The 13,863-nt window shown below is 37.5% G+C and overlaps 1 protein-coding gene across 2 annotated transcripts in view; it reads right to left on the reverse strand.

Moving 5' to 3' along the window:
- The window catches only part of TPST1 (tyrosylprotein sulfotransferase 1), a 150,226-nt gene that overhangs the window by 112,191 nt on the left and 24,172 nt on the right, over nt 1-13,863 (reverse strand). For both annotated transcript variants that reach the window (XM_023247102.2, XM_023247101.2), the window contains one exon: nt 8,623-9,568. In XM_023247102.2, the coding sequence (XP_023102870.1) occupies nt 8,623-9,467 (845 nt within the window). In that variant the 5' untranslated portion in view covers nt 9,468-9,568. The remainder of the gene's footprint in view (nt 1-8,622; nt 9,569-13,863) is intronic.

Genomic DNA, 13,863 nt, shown 5'->3' on the forward strand with positions numbered 1-13,863 from the left:
TCCCTCTCTCTCTGCCCCTCCCCCGTTCATGCTCTGTCTCTCTCTGTCCCAAAAATAAATAAAAAACGTTGAAAAAAAAATTAAAAAAAAAAAAAACCTTCCTCTTGTGTAGCTCAGTGGAGCTCCCCTCTCCTTGCTAGATGGGATGCTGCCTAATTGAAGAATCATTTAATAAAGCCAATTAGATCTTCAAATTTACTCAGTTGAATTTTCTTTTTGAATAAAGTCAAACTTATACTTATTGAGTGTTCTTAGAAACGATTATAATACCCAAATTTTTATCATTTCTATACATTTTGGAAAACATTATAATCAATTTTTTCTTTTAAAAACAAAATAGAAATTTTATAATTCCACGAGTTTCATTTCAGTTTTGTTAAATACAAGCAGAATTAAATGTTGCTTCAAACAAACCCACTCCACTTCTAGGTACTTTAGAAATCAAGGTTCCTCATGAGATTTTAAATGAGTGTCCCACTAATAAGAGAAGTTTGCAATCAACTGGTCTACAGGATAAAATTCAAGATCTTTAGCATAAAATATAAGGCCCTCCACAGCTTGATCCTTACCAACTCTCTCAAGCCTTGTTTCCCACTACGTCTTACCTGAAAATGAACTTTCTAGCAACACCAAACTGCCTATAGTCCTCATAAATACCACAGTTTGAGATGTTTTTCATCTTTTTTTTTTAAACTGTTGTAATATTTATTTATTTTTGAGGGACAGAGAGAGAGGGAGACACAGAATTTTAAGCAGGCTCCAGGCTCTGAGCTGTCAGCACCAAGCCCAATGTGGGGCTCAAACCTATGAACTGTGAGATCATGACCTGAGACAAAGTCAGATGCTCAACTGACTGAGCCACTCAGGCGACCCTAGATGTTTCTTTGAGAATTTGTCCATATTGTAACTTCCAAGTGACTACTGCCTTGTTTTATTTTACTATATTTTAAAAATTATATTAGGTTATATTATATTAGGCTATTAAACATTCTGGGTCCAGGTGGGATTGTGTGTACATGACTTTCACTGTATGGTGGAAGGGAAGGGTCTATAGGTCCGGTGTAACAGGGACCAGTTGTTCTCTAAGTCTTTTTGTGCCTGCCGCTAGGCCCCTAGGTTGGGCCAGGAGTCATGCCACAAGAAACCTTCCAACCCATCTCTTCTTTTTGGACACTGTAGGGCTAGAATTAGACACAGGCTGCTTCTAGGAGTAATATCTCTTGATGGCTCATTTGGCTAAGGAAGAGAAAGACACTGGACAGTTAAGGAACAACTACAGCGCTCTAGCCATGTCTCACCCAAGGAGCACCTTATCCTGCAAGTTAAAACTGAATGCTCTTTCCTTTATTTGTTGAGCTACTTATCCTTTAGGTCAATGATTCTCAACAGGAGGGGAGATGGGGAGCGTTTTGCCTCCACAGGGGGCATTTGGCAATGTCTGGAAACATTTCTGATTGTCACAAAGTGGGGAGGGGTTTTGCTACTGGCATCTATTGAGTAGAGACTAGGGATGCTGCTCCATCCCACAATGTACAGGACAACCCCCACAATTATAGGACAACCCCCACAACAAAGAATTATCTGACCCAAAATGTGAATAGTGCCAAGGTCAAGAAACACGACTTTATTTCTTGGTTTGATACCACAATCTCCAGGAAGGCCTTCCTGAACACCACACATTACCTCTTCTTAGTTCCCCATAATACTTAACATTGTACTGTTATGAATCTGTATCTGCTATTCGATCATGTGTACCTTTAAGACAGAGACCTTAACACTGTATCTGGCACGTAGTAGGTACTCAGTGAATTGCAGAGACTGTTATCTGCCTATCCCAATATCCAGTCTATTCCCCTTGGTAAAAGAAACACCAACTCTTGGTTAGAATAAAGACTACATTCCCTAGCCTTTTATATGTGGCCATAAGACTCAGTTATGGCCAGCAGAATGCAAGGAGAGGGGCTACCTGGAATGTAAGGGAATGAAGGAAATTCATGGGAAATGCCCTTAAAAAAATATTAAATTCACCTTCTTATTTGCCCAGTCTATCCCCTGTTCTGCTACTTAAGGACACAGATGATATGACTGGGACTCCAACTTGAACCACGGGCTGAAAGAGCCAAAAGCTGGAAGCAGCCTAAATGCCAGATGACTACAGAGCTTCCAAACCAGCCTTGGTCTGCCTTCTTTTATGTAACAGCCACTATTTTGTTTAAAACCATGGTTATTTTAGATCTCTATTTTTCGAAAAGACACTTAATCTAAATTAATAAATGATCTAATACCCAATTTCTGCTTTTTGCCATCAAATGCCATAGTCTTCAAGAAAAGTATGCACTGTGCTTTATTAACGTTCTTGCTCTGTTTCTTCACATTCTTCACTAAAATTTTCTGAAATACAATTTTTCCTCTGCTCTTTTTCTTTTGCAACCTGTTTTGCTGTCATCTGCATTCATTGTTTATGCAGTTACCCTTCTCAGCTACTTATCTCTTCCATTTGTAATAGAAGAACAGCGATTTCCACAACTACAAAAATATTGCTGTTAGCTAACATTCAATTCACAACCAGATTTATAAAGCTAGGTTTACTGCCTTCACAAAGGATAAGTAATCCAAAGTAATTAAAAAAATAATATTTATAAAATTATTCTGGGATATTTTAATCTTAGCTACTAGAGTTGTAATCCTGATTTGCATGCTATTAATTTTACATGCTATAGAAGTGATCATCATTTGCATGAACATAGCCTTTCTCTTAACTTGCTCATAATATTCTTCCCATCCTTCAATTTCAGAAAATTCTCAGGTGGACATTTTGTTATCCTTCCCTGTTAATCCTATATTATAAAAAATTTTAATTTCTAAACTAAATTCCATTTTGAACACTAAGAAGAAATTTAATATTCAAAATTTAATAACTATTCTACTTAGGAGTATCTCCATTTCCAAAAAACAGTCTTCATTGCTCTCACCTATTTATTTGATTGTTTTAAAAAAAAAACCCACAAGCCCAAAATGGTGTCGCTGCATTGAGGAAGGCTCCAAAGTCAGTCAACCAAGACTTAATACCTCGCTTCCCTCCCCACTCCCCCCCCCCCACCTGCCAAGCGGTGTGGAGGCAGAGGCTCGAGGGCACTCAAGATTCAGCTGCAATATCCAATATCCAGTCTATTCCCCTTGATAAAAGAAACACCAACTCTTGGTTGGACACATGGTCACTTAGAATAAAGACACATTCCCTAGCCTTTTATATGTGGCCATAAGACTAAGTTATGGCCAGCAGAATGCAAGGGTTACAGAGGGGGTCATTGCTGCTGGAGGTGTAATGGATGTTTATACTTCCTTACAAGAGTCATTAAAGATGGCCCTAATTCATGATGACCTAGCACATTAAGCTGACAGGCACCAAGCCCATCTTTGTGTGCTTGCATCCAACTGTGATAAGACTATGTATGTTAAGTTTGGTGGAGGTCCTTTTGTTCAACATCAAATCAACCTAATTAAGGTCGATGACAACAGAGAGGCAAAGAACAAATTAAACTGGTTCTTATAACTAAAAAAACAAAACAAAACAAAACAGAATTAATACCTAATCTAACTGCAGTTTCACACCCCCTGAAATGTAACCTTTAACCAGTCAAAATGGGAATTTCCTGGTCAGAACTTATAAATTTAATGATAGACCCCCTTCCATTCCCCTTAGGAGGGCAACCTTGTCTATAACAATGGATTCTTTGCTAATAATTTCCTTTTTTCCACTTGCTTTCTACCTTTAAAAACCTTTCCTTTTCTGTAGCCCTTTGGAGTTCCCCTCTACTTGCTAGATGGGATTCTGCCTGATTCATGAACTGATCAATAACGCTAATTAAATCTTTAAGATTTACTCCGTTGAGGGGCGCCTGGGTGGCGCAGTCGGTTAAGTGTCCGACTTCAGCCAGGTCACGATCTCGCGGTCCGTGACTTCGAGCCCCGCGTCGGGCTCTGGGCTGATGGCTCAGAGCCTGAAGCCTGCTTCCGATTCTGTGTCTCCCTCTCTCTCTGCCCCTCCCCCGTTCATGCTCTGTCTCTCTCTGTCCCAAAAATAAATAAACGTTGAAAAAAAAAAAAAGATTTACTCCGTTGAATTTTTGTTATTTAATACTTTGTTCTGGATCTGACTTCTAGTTTTCTCTCTGCTTTACTTACTAGAAGCTTCAGAGACTGTCAATTATTGTATTCCTATTTGTTCTCTTCTACTTACCGCTGCTTTTTTTCCTTCTAACCTATTTGTGGTTAATAGTTACATATCTTTTTTTCTGCCCTAAAAGCAGATAACTTGTCTCTGAATTATAGCTGTGATTCTTTGGTTCTAGTTTAAGGGTTACCATTATATTTTGTTTTGTTTTGTTTTCTGACTTTGCTCTTTTGACCTAATAAACTTGTTTACTGATCCTAGGATACTGTTTTATTTTAGTCACTTTTAAGTATACGATGGTGCATTGTTTTGTTATTGTTATTGATGATTTTTATTTGTTCCAGGCAATTTTACGGTATAATGAGTTCAAAAGCAGGAACAATGCTGTATACTCTAGTAACTTCCTGAATGTTCCCAGATGGAAATTACTGAAATTCCACAAAAATTCCACAATTCATGAGAAGTTAATGTAAGTAGCCTCAAACTTTATTTCCATTTCCTACTCAAAATATTGGAGGAGCAGGCATCAGCAGTAGATACCATTCACTAATCAGCAAAATCCTACTCCATATTCAATCTCTTGGAAAATTCTATTAGAATTTGCATAAGGTATTTCCCTTAAAATGTATACCCCTCTACTTTGCTGTACAAACATTTCTTGAAAGGCAAAAAGACATTTAGAAATGTCTCATTTTTTTTTTCTATTCTCTGTAAGTTTGGAAGAAATAAAAGCAATCAGTAAATTCTCTATCATATTTTGGAGCCATCATATTCAAGACTATAGCTCAATTTAATATGAAATTGAAGAGTATGGGTGAATAATTTATTAAAATAGAACACAGTATTCAAAACATCAAAGTTAACAACATCAATCACTGGAGAAACTAGTTCTACTACTGAACCTGAAATGACTATCTAAAACACAATAAATAGTATACCTAAAATTCTATGCTTGTAACCTTAATGCAGAACTAAACTTATCATCCAGTCAAAGAATCTGTTTTCATCCCTTCCCGACTCATTACTTGGCTTTTATTTTCAGTTAAAAAGAAAAAAAAGAAAGGAAAAAAAAGCCCATCCTATATTCAGCAGTCTCTAATGAAGACTCCCTTCACCATCCCAGAATGAAAGAATGCTTTCTTCCACCAAATTCTTTCATAGAGGAACTCTTAAATATACTAGCAGATGATTACCCTATGCTCCTACTGTAACTGGAAAGGACAGACAGGCAAGAGGTACCACTCTAACTGAAAACAACTGGAAATTCCTAAGCAAAGCAAAGGAAAGCTTAACTTTCATAGTTAATAAAATAAGGCAGGTAGAACTGTGAAGGCTTTCCTTATCACTGTCTTCAACAATTTCTACATATGATCCTGAACCATCTGGTGATATCTTCAAGCCTTCAAAACTGCGTAAATATTTTCCATATTTTAGTACTAAATAATACAAAAATAAATATTAAAATACTGACTTTAAACAATTTCCCCAGAATAAAAACGTTTATAGGAAAGCAAAGCACACAGGATGACTGACTCTGGGCTATGAATTCCTTATGGTCACAACTCTCAAGTAATATGAGATATTTACAACTTGGTACTTATTAATGGAATAATTCTGTATGTTTCTGCCTCATCTCCCAATTAGCTCTTTTTGAGAACAGAGACTCAGCTTTAAAAGCAGTACAGCCTAGATTGGACCTGCCTCAAACAAAACAGCTTTGTTTTTATCTGTTTTACATTGGAACTCTGGGAAGATTTGTTTCAAAAAGGAATTCAAATGTTGTTATTTTGTTTTGCTTTTAAGTTTAAAAAATACTTGTAGCCCTGCTAAAATTAAAAGGACTGAGAATACAAGTTGTTAGCAAAGATGCAAAGCAACTATAATACATAAGTGTATACTATAGCCATACATTGCTGGTGCAGACACTGTGAAAAACAATTAAGCATCTGTTAAAGACATATAAATATAGAGATACAGAGATATTTTATGATCCAGTGACTTTACTCATTTTTCTTTACCCAAGAAAAATCAATGCTTATGTCCACCAATAGTAATGTACAGGAATGGTGTTAGCAACTTTATCCATAATAGCCCCAAACTGGAAACACCAAATGTTCACCAAAGGAACAATGGATAAATTGTGTTATATCTATACGTTGGAATATTACATAGCAATGAAAAAAATCAATCCATACAATGGTATGGGTATATCTAATGTTAAATGAAAGAAACCAGGCAAAAAATAATAAATAGGCATGCTTGCATTTATAGGAAGTTCAAAAACAAGCAAGGCTATTTCTGAACTTCATATACAATGTCATAGCACCTCTGGTGACAGAGGATGAAACAGTGGTTACTTTTGGGTTGAGGAGGATGTTAACTGAGAAGGAGCATGAAGGAGCCTAGTGGGTACTGGGAATTTTCTGTATTTTTATACAGATGGTGATTATACAAGTGTATACAGATACAAATATTCATCAAATTGTACACCGAATATCTGTGTATTTAATATGTAAGTATTCCTTAATTTAAAAAAACTCATATAATAGCAAGAAATTTGGAATAAGCATTGGAAATTCTAGTCATGGTTCTGCCACGTATGATTCTTGAAAAAGCACAGAACCTCACTGGGCCTCCATTCTGTATGCTAAATGTTAAGTAAGGTCTCTTCCCCTTCTAAAATCCATTTGTTTGTAATTTCTATGAATTTCCTTGGTATTCATGTTTGCCTTAAACATAGTAATTATATATGTAAAATGATCTTGTCCTGATTTCCACCAAAATTTACCTTGAGCATATCTCCTTAATCCCTCCTTGGAGAGACTAGGGATGGCAAGGGTGCAGGGGTTTGGTGTTATTTTGTATTACTAGAAGGAGCCAGCAACAGAATCTCTGGGCCAACATACAAGCACACAAAGTGAAATGCTAACCTATGAATACAAGTGATTAGAAATTAGTTACGGTCTATTATATGAAAAGAACAATAAACTGTGATGACATTAGCTATGGCTATAATTCTCTTTGAATCAATAAACAGAACCCAGAGCCAGTAGAGTGATAATACCTAATAATTTATCATCATACCTGTAAGTTAGGTGCAGAAATGCAGCTGCTCCTTTCAAATTATCTACATCAGGAATCAATACTCACTGTACAAGTTCTATACATTGAAAAAAGAAATCAAGAAGATATTCCCTGGTAGGAGAAAGCAGGTACAGAAGGGAAGTACACTGTTTTTTGTTTTTTGGGGTTTTTTTGACAGCAGGTACATATTACTTTTATGAATGGAAAAAGATAAGAAATAAAATAAAAAGTTACACCCAACTTCTTCCTCATAAAAATATGCTATGTGAATTTAACAGTAGTTTCCATTTTTATATCCATATTCTAGGTATATAAGTCATCAAATCAGGTTGTCGGATCAAGTCAGGGCACCCCAGTCACTATTTCATAAGAAAGAAAGAAAAATGCAATAGTTCTAGAAGTATTTGAATCTAAGGAACTTCCTGTATGGATTATGGATTGAGCTTCCAAATTTTGGAGTTCTCTACCCTTTAAAAAAATCAAGATCCATCAGATGACAAAAGAAGCACTATGTGTTATAAAATGCCATGGAAAATGGCACTACCCCATTGAGACCAAAGCACAGATTCTAATCCTGGCCTTCCCATCTCAATTTGAGTAAATCATTTTTACTTTCTGACCAAGTCTTCCTACCTGTAAAATGAAAGGACTGGGTTAGATCATTTTAGTCTTTATATTTTTCTATCACTAAAAATTCCAAAATGCTTAGAATTCACCACTTGCTCACCAACATTAGATGCTTCTCCTCATATTAACCTTAATCTACACAAAAGTCGACTATTGTTATTAATAAAACTACCTAGAAATTAGAAATCAGGAGTCGCTAAAATTGAATGATGGACATTAAAGAAAAATACCTTTCACTGCTATAAATTGGGCTGACTTCTATCAAATAAATAAGAACCACAATTCATAAAAATACAAATGAATTAAATAAATGAAAGGGCCTATAATGAATTTTTAAAACAACTCATTGAAAGGGACACCTGGGTGGCTCAGTAGGTTAGGTGTCCCACTTAAGCTCAGGTCATGATCTTGGAGTTTGTGAGTTTGAGCCCCATGTAAGGTTCTGTGATGACAGCTCAGAGCCTGGAGCCTGCTTCAGATCCTGTGTCTTCCTCTCTCTCTCTCTCTCTGCCCCTCCCCCACTCACGCTCTGTCTCTCTCTCACTCTCTCTCTCTCTCAAGAATAAACATTAAAAAAAATCTTTTAAAAAACTCACTGATGAAGTTATATCTGTTCCAGGAACACGTTCTGTAGTTTACACACACACACACACACACACACACACACACACACACACACACACACCTTTACTACCTGAACACAGGGTCAAAAAAAACAAAAAACAACTTCTACTCACTTTGACAGAGATACTCCCCCAGCTTTCCCAATCATCTCTTCATGATGTAATACTGAGTAGTTCCATGGAATATGAAGGAACTTTAAGAGCGTTCTCATCCACCGTTCAGGATGTAAGACAAGTTGTTCATAGTGAACTAACATGCATTTTTTATAGCCAACTTCCATACATTGATTATACATGGTCTCTATGGCACGATTCCACTTGGTCAAACAGTCTCTATAGCTATTCAGGTCAAACCCAGCTATAGTAACTTTCCGAGAAATCATTGAATGTACTGATGCCCGGCCATCTCGGACCATGAGGAGAAATTTGGCATTAGGGAATAACCTAGCAAGGTAAGTTAAGGATTTCAGGGCAAAAGGATCTTTATTACATAAATAAGGGGCTGGTTCCCCATGCTTAACAATAATTTCTAGTAAGAAGGCTTGCATGGCAGAATCCAGCACTTCATCAGTAACACCAGCCTCATCCAAGCGTATTTTCTCTTTACTTGACCGTGACCACATCTGCTTCAAGGCCAGGATTCGGGGAATGACTCTGGTTTCCTCTCCACAGCGAATATCGGGGTGTGCATCTAGCATGGCCCTCATGAGTGTGGTTCCACTCCGAGGCACACCTCCAATAAATATCAAAGGCATATCTTTGTGATAGGCAAAGGTTTTATTCACTTTGATGTCCAGGCCAGTTCTCACAGTGGTCTTTGTGCTCTCCAATTTGAGGGGCTGGCTACGTTCTTCTATTCGGTGATGACATTCCATGGCGTGTTGGCCCAAGTAAAACACAGTCACAGAACTAATAACCAGACATGCCAATAGTAAGTTCTGCTTCAGTTTTCCAACCATCTTGATGTAGTTATCTTGTTATTAAATAGATATTCTGCTCAAAATAATTTTCAGAAAATGTTCAGGCCATGGAGATTCTACTTCAGAAAGATGATCAACATCTAGTGAGAAAAGGAAAAAGCTATTTTATCATCACATTAAAACTGTTCACAAATTAGTCATCAGTGATCACCATTACATTCTGGCTAGAAAGAAGCTAAAGCTGTCTTACATACTGTGATATTCTTAGAACACAAGTATACACAAGTGCAAGCAAAAATAAATCATTTCTCATCAGAAACAGCATTTCTTAATGTGACAATTCTGAAGCTTTGTACCTTCCACAGAATGGAAAAATAAATAAAACTATTTCTATCAGTGGGTTATGCAAATATTTAATATGACCAAGTATGTTTGAGGTCTAACCCAAGGCTCATCTCTAGTATTCAGATTTGCTTCATCCCCAAGAAGTCATTATCTCCACATTCTACCCTAAAGAGAAATTACAGAAGAAATATAAAACTTCCAAATCTTTAACATAGATTTAGTTTATTCATTCCACAAATTATTTATTTAGATACTACAGGCCAGATACTTGGGTGTGGCTGAGGATAAGCTTTGAAAACAACAGCAGTGCACTGACCCTTGCTCTCAGGAAATAAAGTCTCATGGACAGATAGATATGCAAACAATGACAACAAAATGCAATCAGTGCCTTAGTAGATATAAACAAGAAGAGTATAATGAAAAGGAGCACATAAGTCCACCAGATGAATCTATAAAAGCCTTATAGAAAATAAGAGGGAGAGGTACTCTAAGCAGTAGGAACTTGTGTGCAAAAGCACAATGGCATGACAGAACACAGCATGTTTAGGCAAAAAGTAGTTCAGAAGAACTGGTGTGTACTGTGAAAAGACAATTACGTGTGTGTTTGTGATCTAGCCTTCAGAAGAACAGAGAAGGTTTAGATACACAGAGTATTCTAAGCTGAAGATACACTATGACCAAGGTGTGGATGTGTAGAAGCAAGGGCATGTATGTAAAACATATATACTATGTAAAATATATATACTATGTATATGTAAAATACACATATTATGGAAATACTAGTTTAGCTGGAGCAAGGATATATACTACAAAGCAGACAGCAATCACACTACACCTAGACTAAAAAAATGTACCCTGAATCCTCAGAGGGCAAGTGTGATGGTTAATTTTATATGTCAACTAAGCCATTATGGTGCCCAGTGTTTGGTCAAACACCAAACACTAGTTTGGTCTAGATGTTGCTGTGAAGGTTTTTGTTAGGTATGATTAACAATGAAATCAACAGACTCTGATTAAAGCAGATTACCCTTCATAATATGAGTGGGCCTCATCCAACAACTGAAATCCTTAGAAGAGACAGGTTTTCTGAAGAAAAAGGTATTCTCTTCAAGACAGTAACACAGAAACTGTACCTGAATTTCCAGCTTGCTGCCCTGCAGAATTTGGACTCAAAGCTAACATCAAGTCTTACCAGCCAGACTGCTCTGTGGATTTTAGAAATGCCAGCACCTCAATAACATGAGCTAATTCCTTAAAAATTCTCCCTTCCTTATATGTCTCCTAATAGTAAGTACACCTGGGGAAAGGACTAGCTATGCTAAAAAAAGAATACCTCCTGAGAGGCAGGACGTCTAGCTATGGACTAGTGAGAAGGTAGGCAATTCTCCCCCAAAACTAAGCAAGATGAAGCTGACAGAAACCCCATCAGTCCTCTGGAAATCAACAAAGGAATACAACAACCTAAGCAGCATCTATGTTTGAAAAACTGCTAATTGTTGAGGAAGAACAATGAAAGTCTATGACATTCTTGCCTAAGACTATTCCCACCCCACCATCCACTCACTTAGCAGGACAGAGGTTCTGCAGAGCAGAGCGAGGCAGGGAAACTATGAAGACTATGGCTTTGCTCCCAGGATCAAAGGGAGTCACTCATTTTGGAGTGGTGAATAACACACACTCTCAGCTGTGCTGTCAGTGTAAGTGATGTTCCAGGTGGCAGGTGAGCAAGAAGGATGAACAGCTCCAGTAGTCTCAGTTTGTAATCATAATTGGCAAACTCAATGCCAGCTCACAGGTGCATGGAGGCAGAGGAGACACAAAAGGAACTGTCAGTCCTTAAACACCAGTGCAGATTTGAAAATGGCCTCAACTTTGAATGTGCTCCTCTACCCAAATGCAGATCCACTGGCAGATGAAAAGTCACACTGGCTTAAGATATCAGAGCACAACCACTGTCCAATGAACTGTGCTGACAGGAAGGCAACCCCTAGAAAGCCATGCTTAAAAATGCAAATAATTTTACGTGTGTGTGTGTGTGTGTGTGTGTGTGTGTGTGTGTGTGTGTATCTGAGCAACTACATCAGCATACATTTATATGAAATGTCCATAAAAGGCAAATTGATAGAGACGGTGGAAGCAGGAATTTAATGACAAATAGGCATGAGGGGACTTTTTGCAGTAATGGAAATGTTCTAAGACTGGACTGTTGTGAGACTTGCACAACCTTATAAAATCTACTAAAAATCATTGAATTACACTCTTACAATGGATAAGTCTTAGGGTACATAAGTTATACCTCAACATAGCCGGGCTTTTTGTTTTTTGGGTTTTAAAGGAATACTTTCGTAGAAAAATATTTTGATAGTCTCAGTAGGATACACCAAGATCTGGTTTTTGTTTACTCATGTATTCATTCCTTTAGTCACATATTTGAACATATATTACTGTACCAGGCACAGTACTTCATTATAAAGCTGCAACAAAGAACCACAAAGTGAGAACAGGTTGAGATTAAAAGATCAGCTTAATACGAAAACACTGCAAAAAAAAAAAAAAAAAAAGAAAGAAAAAAAGCATTAATTAAGAACACTGGTAGTGGGGTGCCTAGGTGGCTCAGTAGGTTAAGTATCTGACTCTTGATCTCAGCTTAGCTCTTGATCTCAAGGTCGTGAGTTCAAGCCCTGCATTGGGCTCCATGCTCAGCATGGAGCCTACTTTAAAAAAAAGAAAAGGGGTGCCTGGGTGGCGCAGTCGGTTAAGCGTCCGACTTCAGCCAGGTCACGATCTCGCGGTCCGTGAGTTCGAGCCCCGTGTCAGGCTCTGGGCTGATGGCTCAGAGCCTGGAGCCTGTTTCCGATTCTGTGTCTCCCTCTCTCTCTGCCCCTCCCCCGTTCATGCTCTGTCTCTCTCTGTCCCAAAAATAAATAAACGTTGAAAAAAAAATTTAAAAAAAAAAAAAGAAAAAAAAAAGGAACATTGGTGGCAACATAGCATTGAAATATCTATGCAAAAAACAGAATCCGTGATATAGAAGACACACTTAAGATGTTATAGCAATATTCAGTTTAAAAGGGGGCAGGTAGGAAGAAAACAATGGAGAGAAAAGAAAGTAACACAGAAAATGGAATGAAAAAGAAAAACAACATTTTAAAAATGATATTTAGGTAGAGATCTGAACAGTGAGTAGGAATTAAGTAAAGTGAAAACAAGAGCATTCTAAGCAAAAGCAAATGGATATACAAAAGCCTTGCAATGGAAAGGCATTTTAAAGCTTTTAAGGAGCTAGGTAAAGCAGTGAGCAAGAAAAACAGGTCAATGATGAAACTGGAAAGATGGGTAGGGGTCAGATTGTAAATCTGGTGGATCAGTTTAGGGATATGAAATAGGGATAGATGCAATCAGATGTGACTGATTTAAAGATTTTTAAGCAGGGAGTTACTTAATCCTATTCAGATTTATACACTCTCACTCTAGCCAAAACCATCTTGAAAAAGAATAATGCTAGAATATGCACAATTCCCAACCTCAAAACTTAACTACAAAATTACAATAATGAAGACAATGTAGTGCTGGCATAAAAACAAGCATACAGATGAATGGAACAGAATCACAAATCCAGTAATATACCTTTACATTTATGGTCAATTGATTTTTCTTTTCTTTCTTTTTACTTAATTACGTTTTTTATTTTTATTCCAGTACAGTTAACAAAAGGTGTTATATGAGCGTTAGGAGTGCAATATAGTGATTCAACACTTCTACACATTACTCAGTGCTCATCATGATAAGTACACTCTTTAATCCCCTTCATCTATTTCACCTTATCCCCTACCCACAGCTCCTCCGGTAACCATCAATTTGTTCTCTACAGTGAAGAATCTGTTTCTTGGGGCGCCTGGGTGTATCAGTCGGTAAAGTGTCCGACTTCGGCTCAGGTCATGATCTCACAGTTCATGAGTTCGAGCCCCGCGTCAGGCTCTGTGCTGACAGCTCGGAGCCTGGAGCCTGCTTCGAATTCTGTGTCTCCCTCTCTCTCTGCCCCTTCCCCACTCTCTCTCTCTAAGAAAAAATTAAAAACATTAAAAATTTT

This window comes from Felis catus, chromosome E3 (assembly GCF_018350175.1).
Source record: "Felis catus isolate Fca126 chromosome E3, F.catus_Fca126_mat1.0, whole genome shotgun sequence".
Lineage (NCBI taxonomy): Eukaryota > Metazoa > Chordata > Mammalia > Carnivora > Felidae > Felis > Felis catus.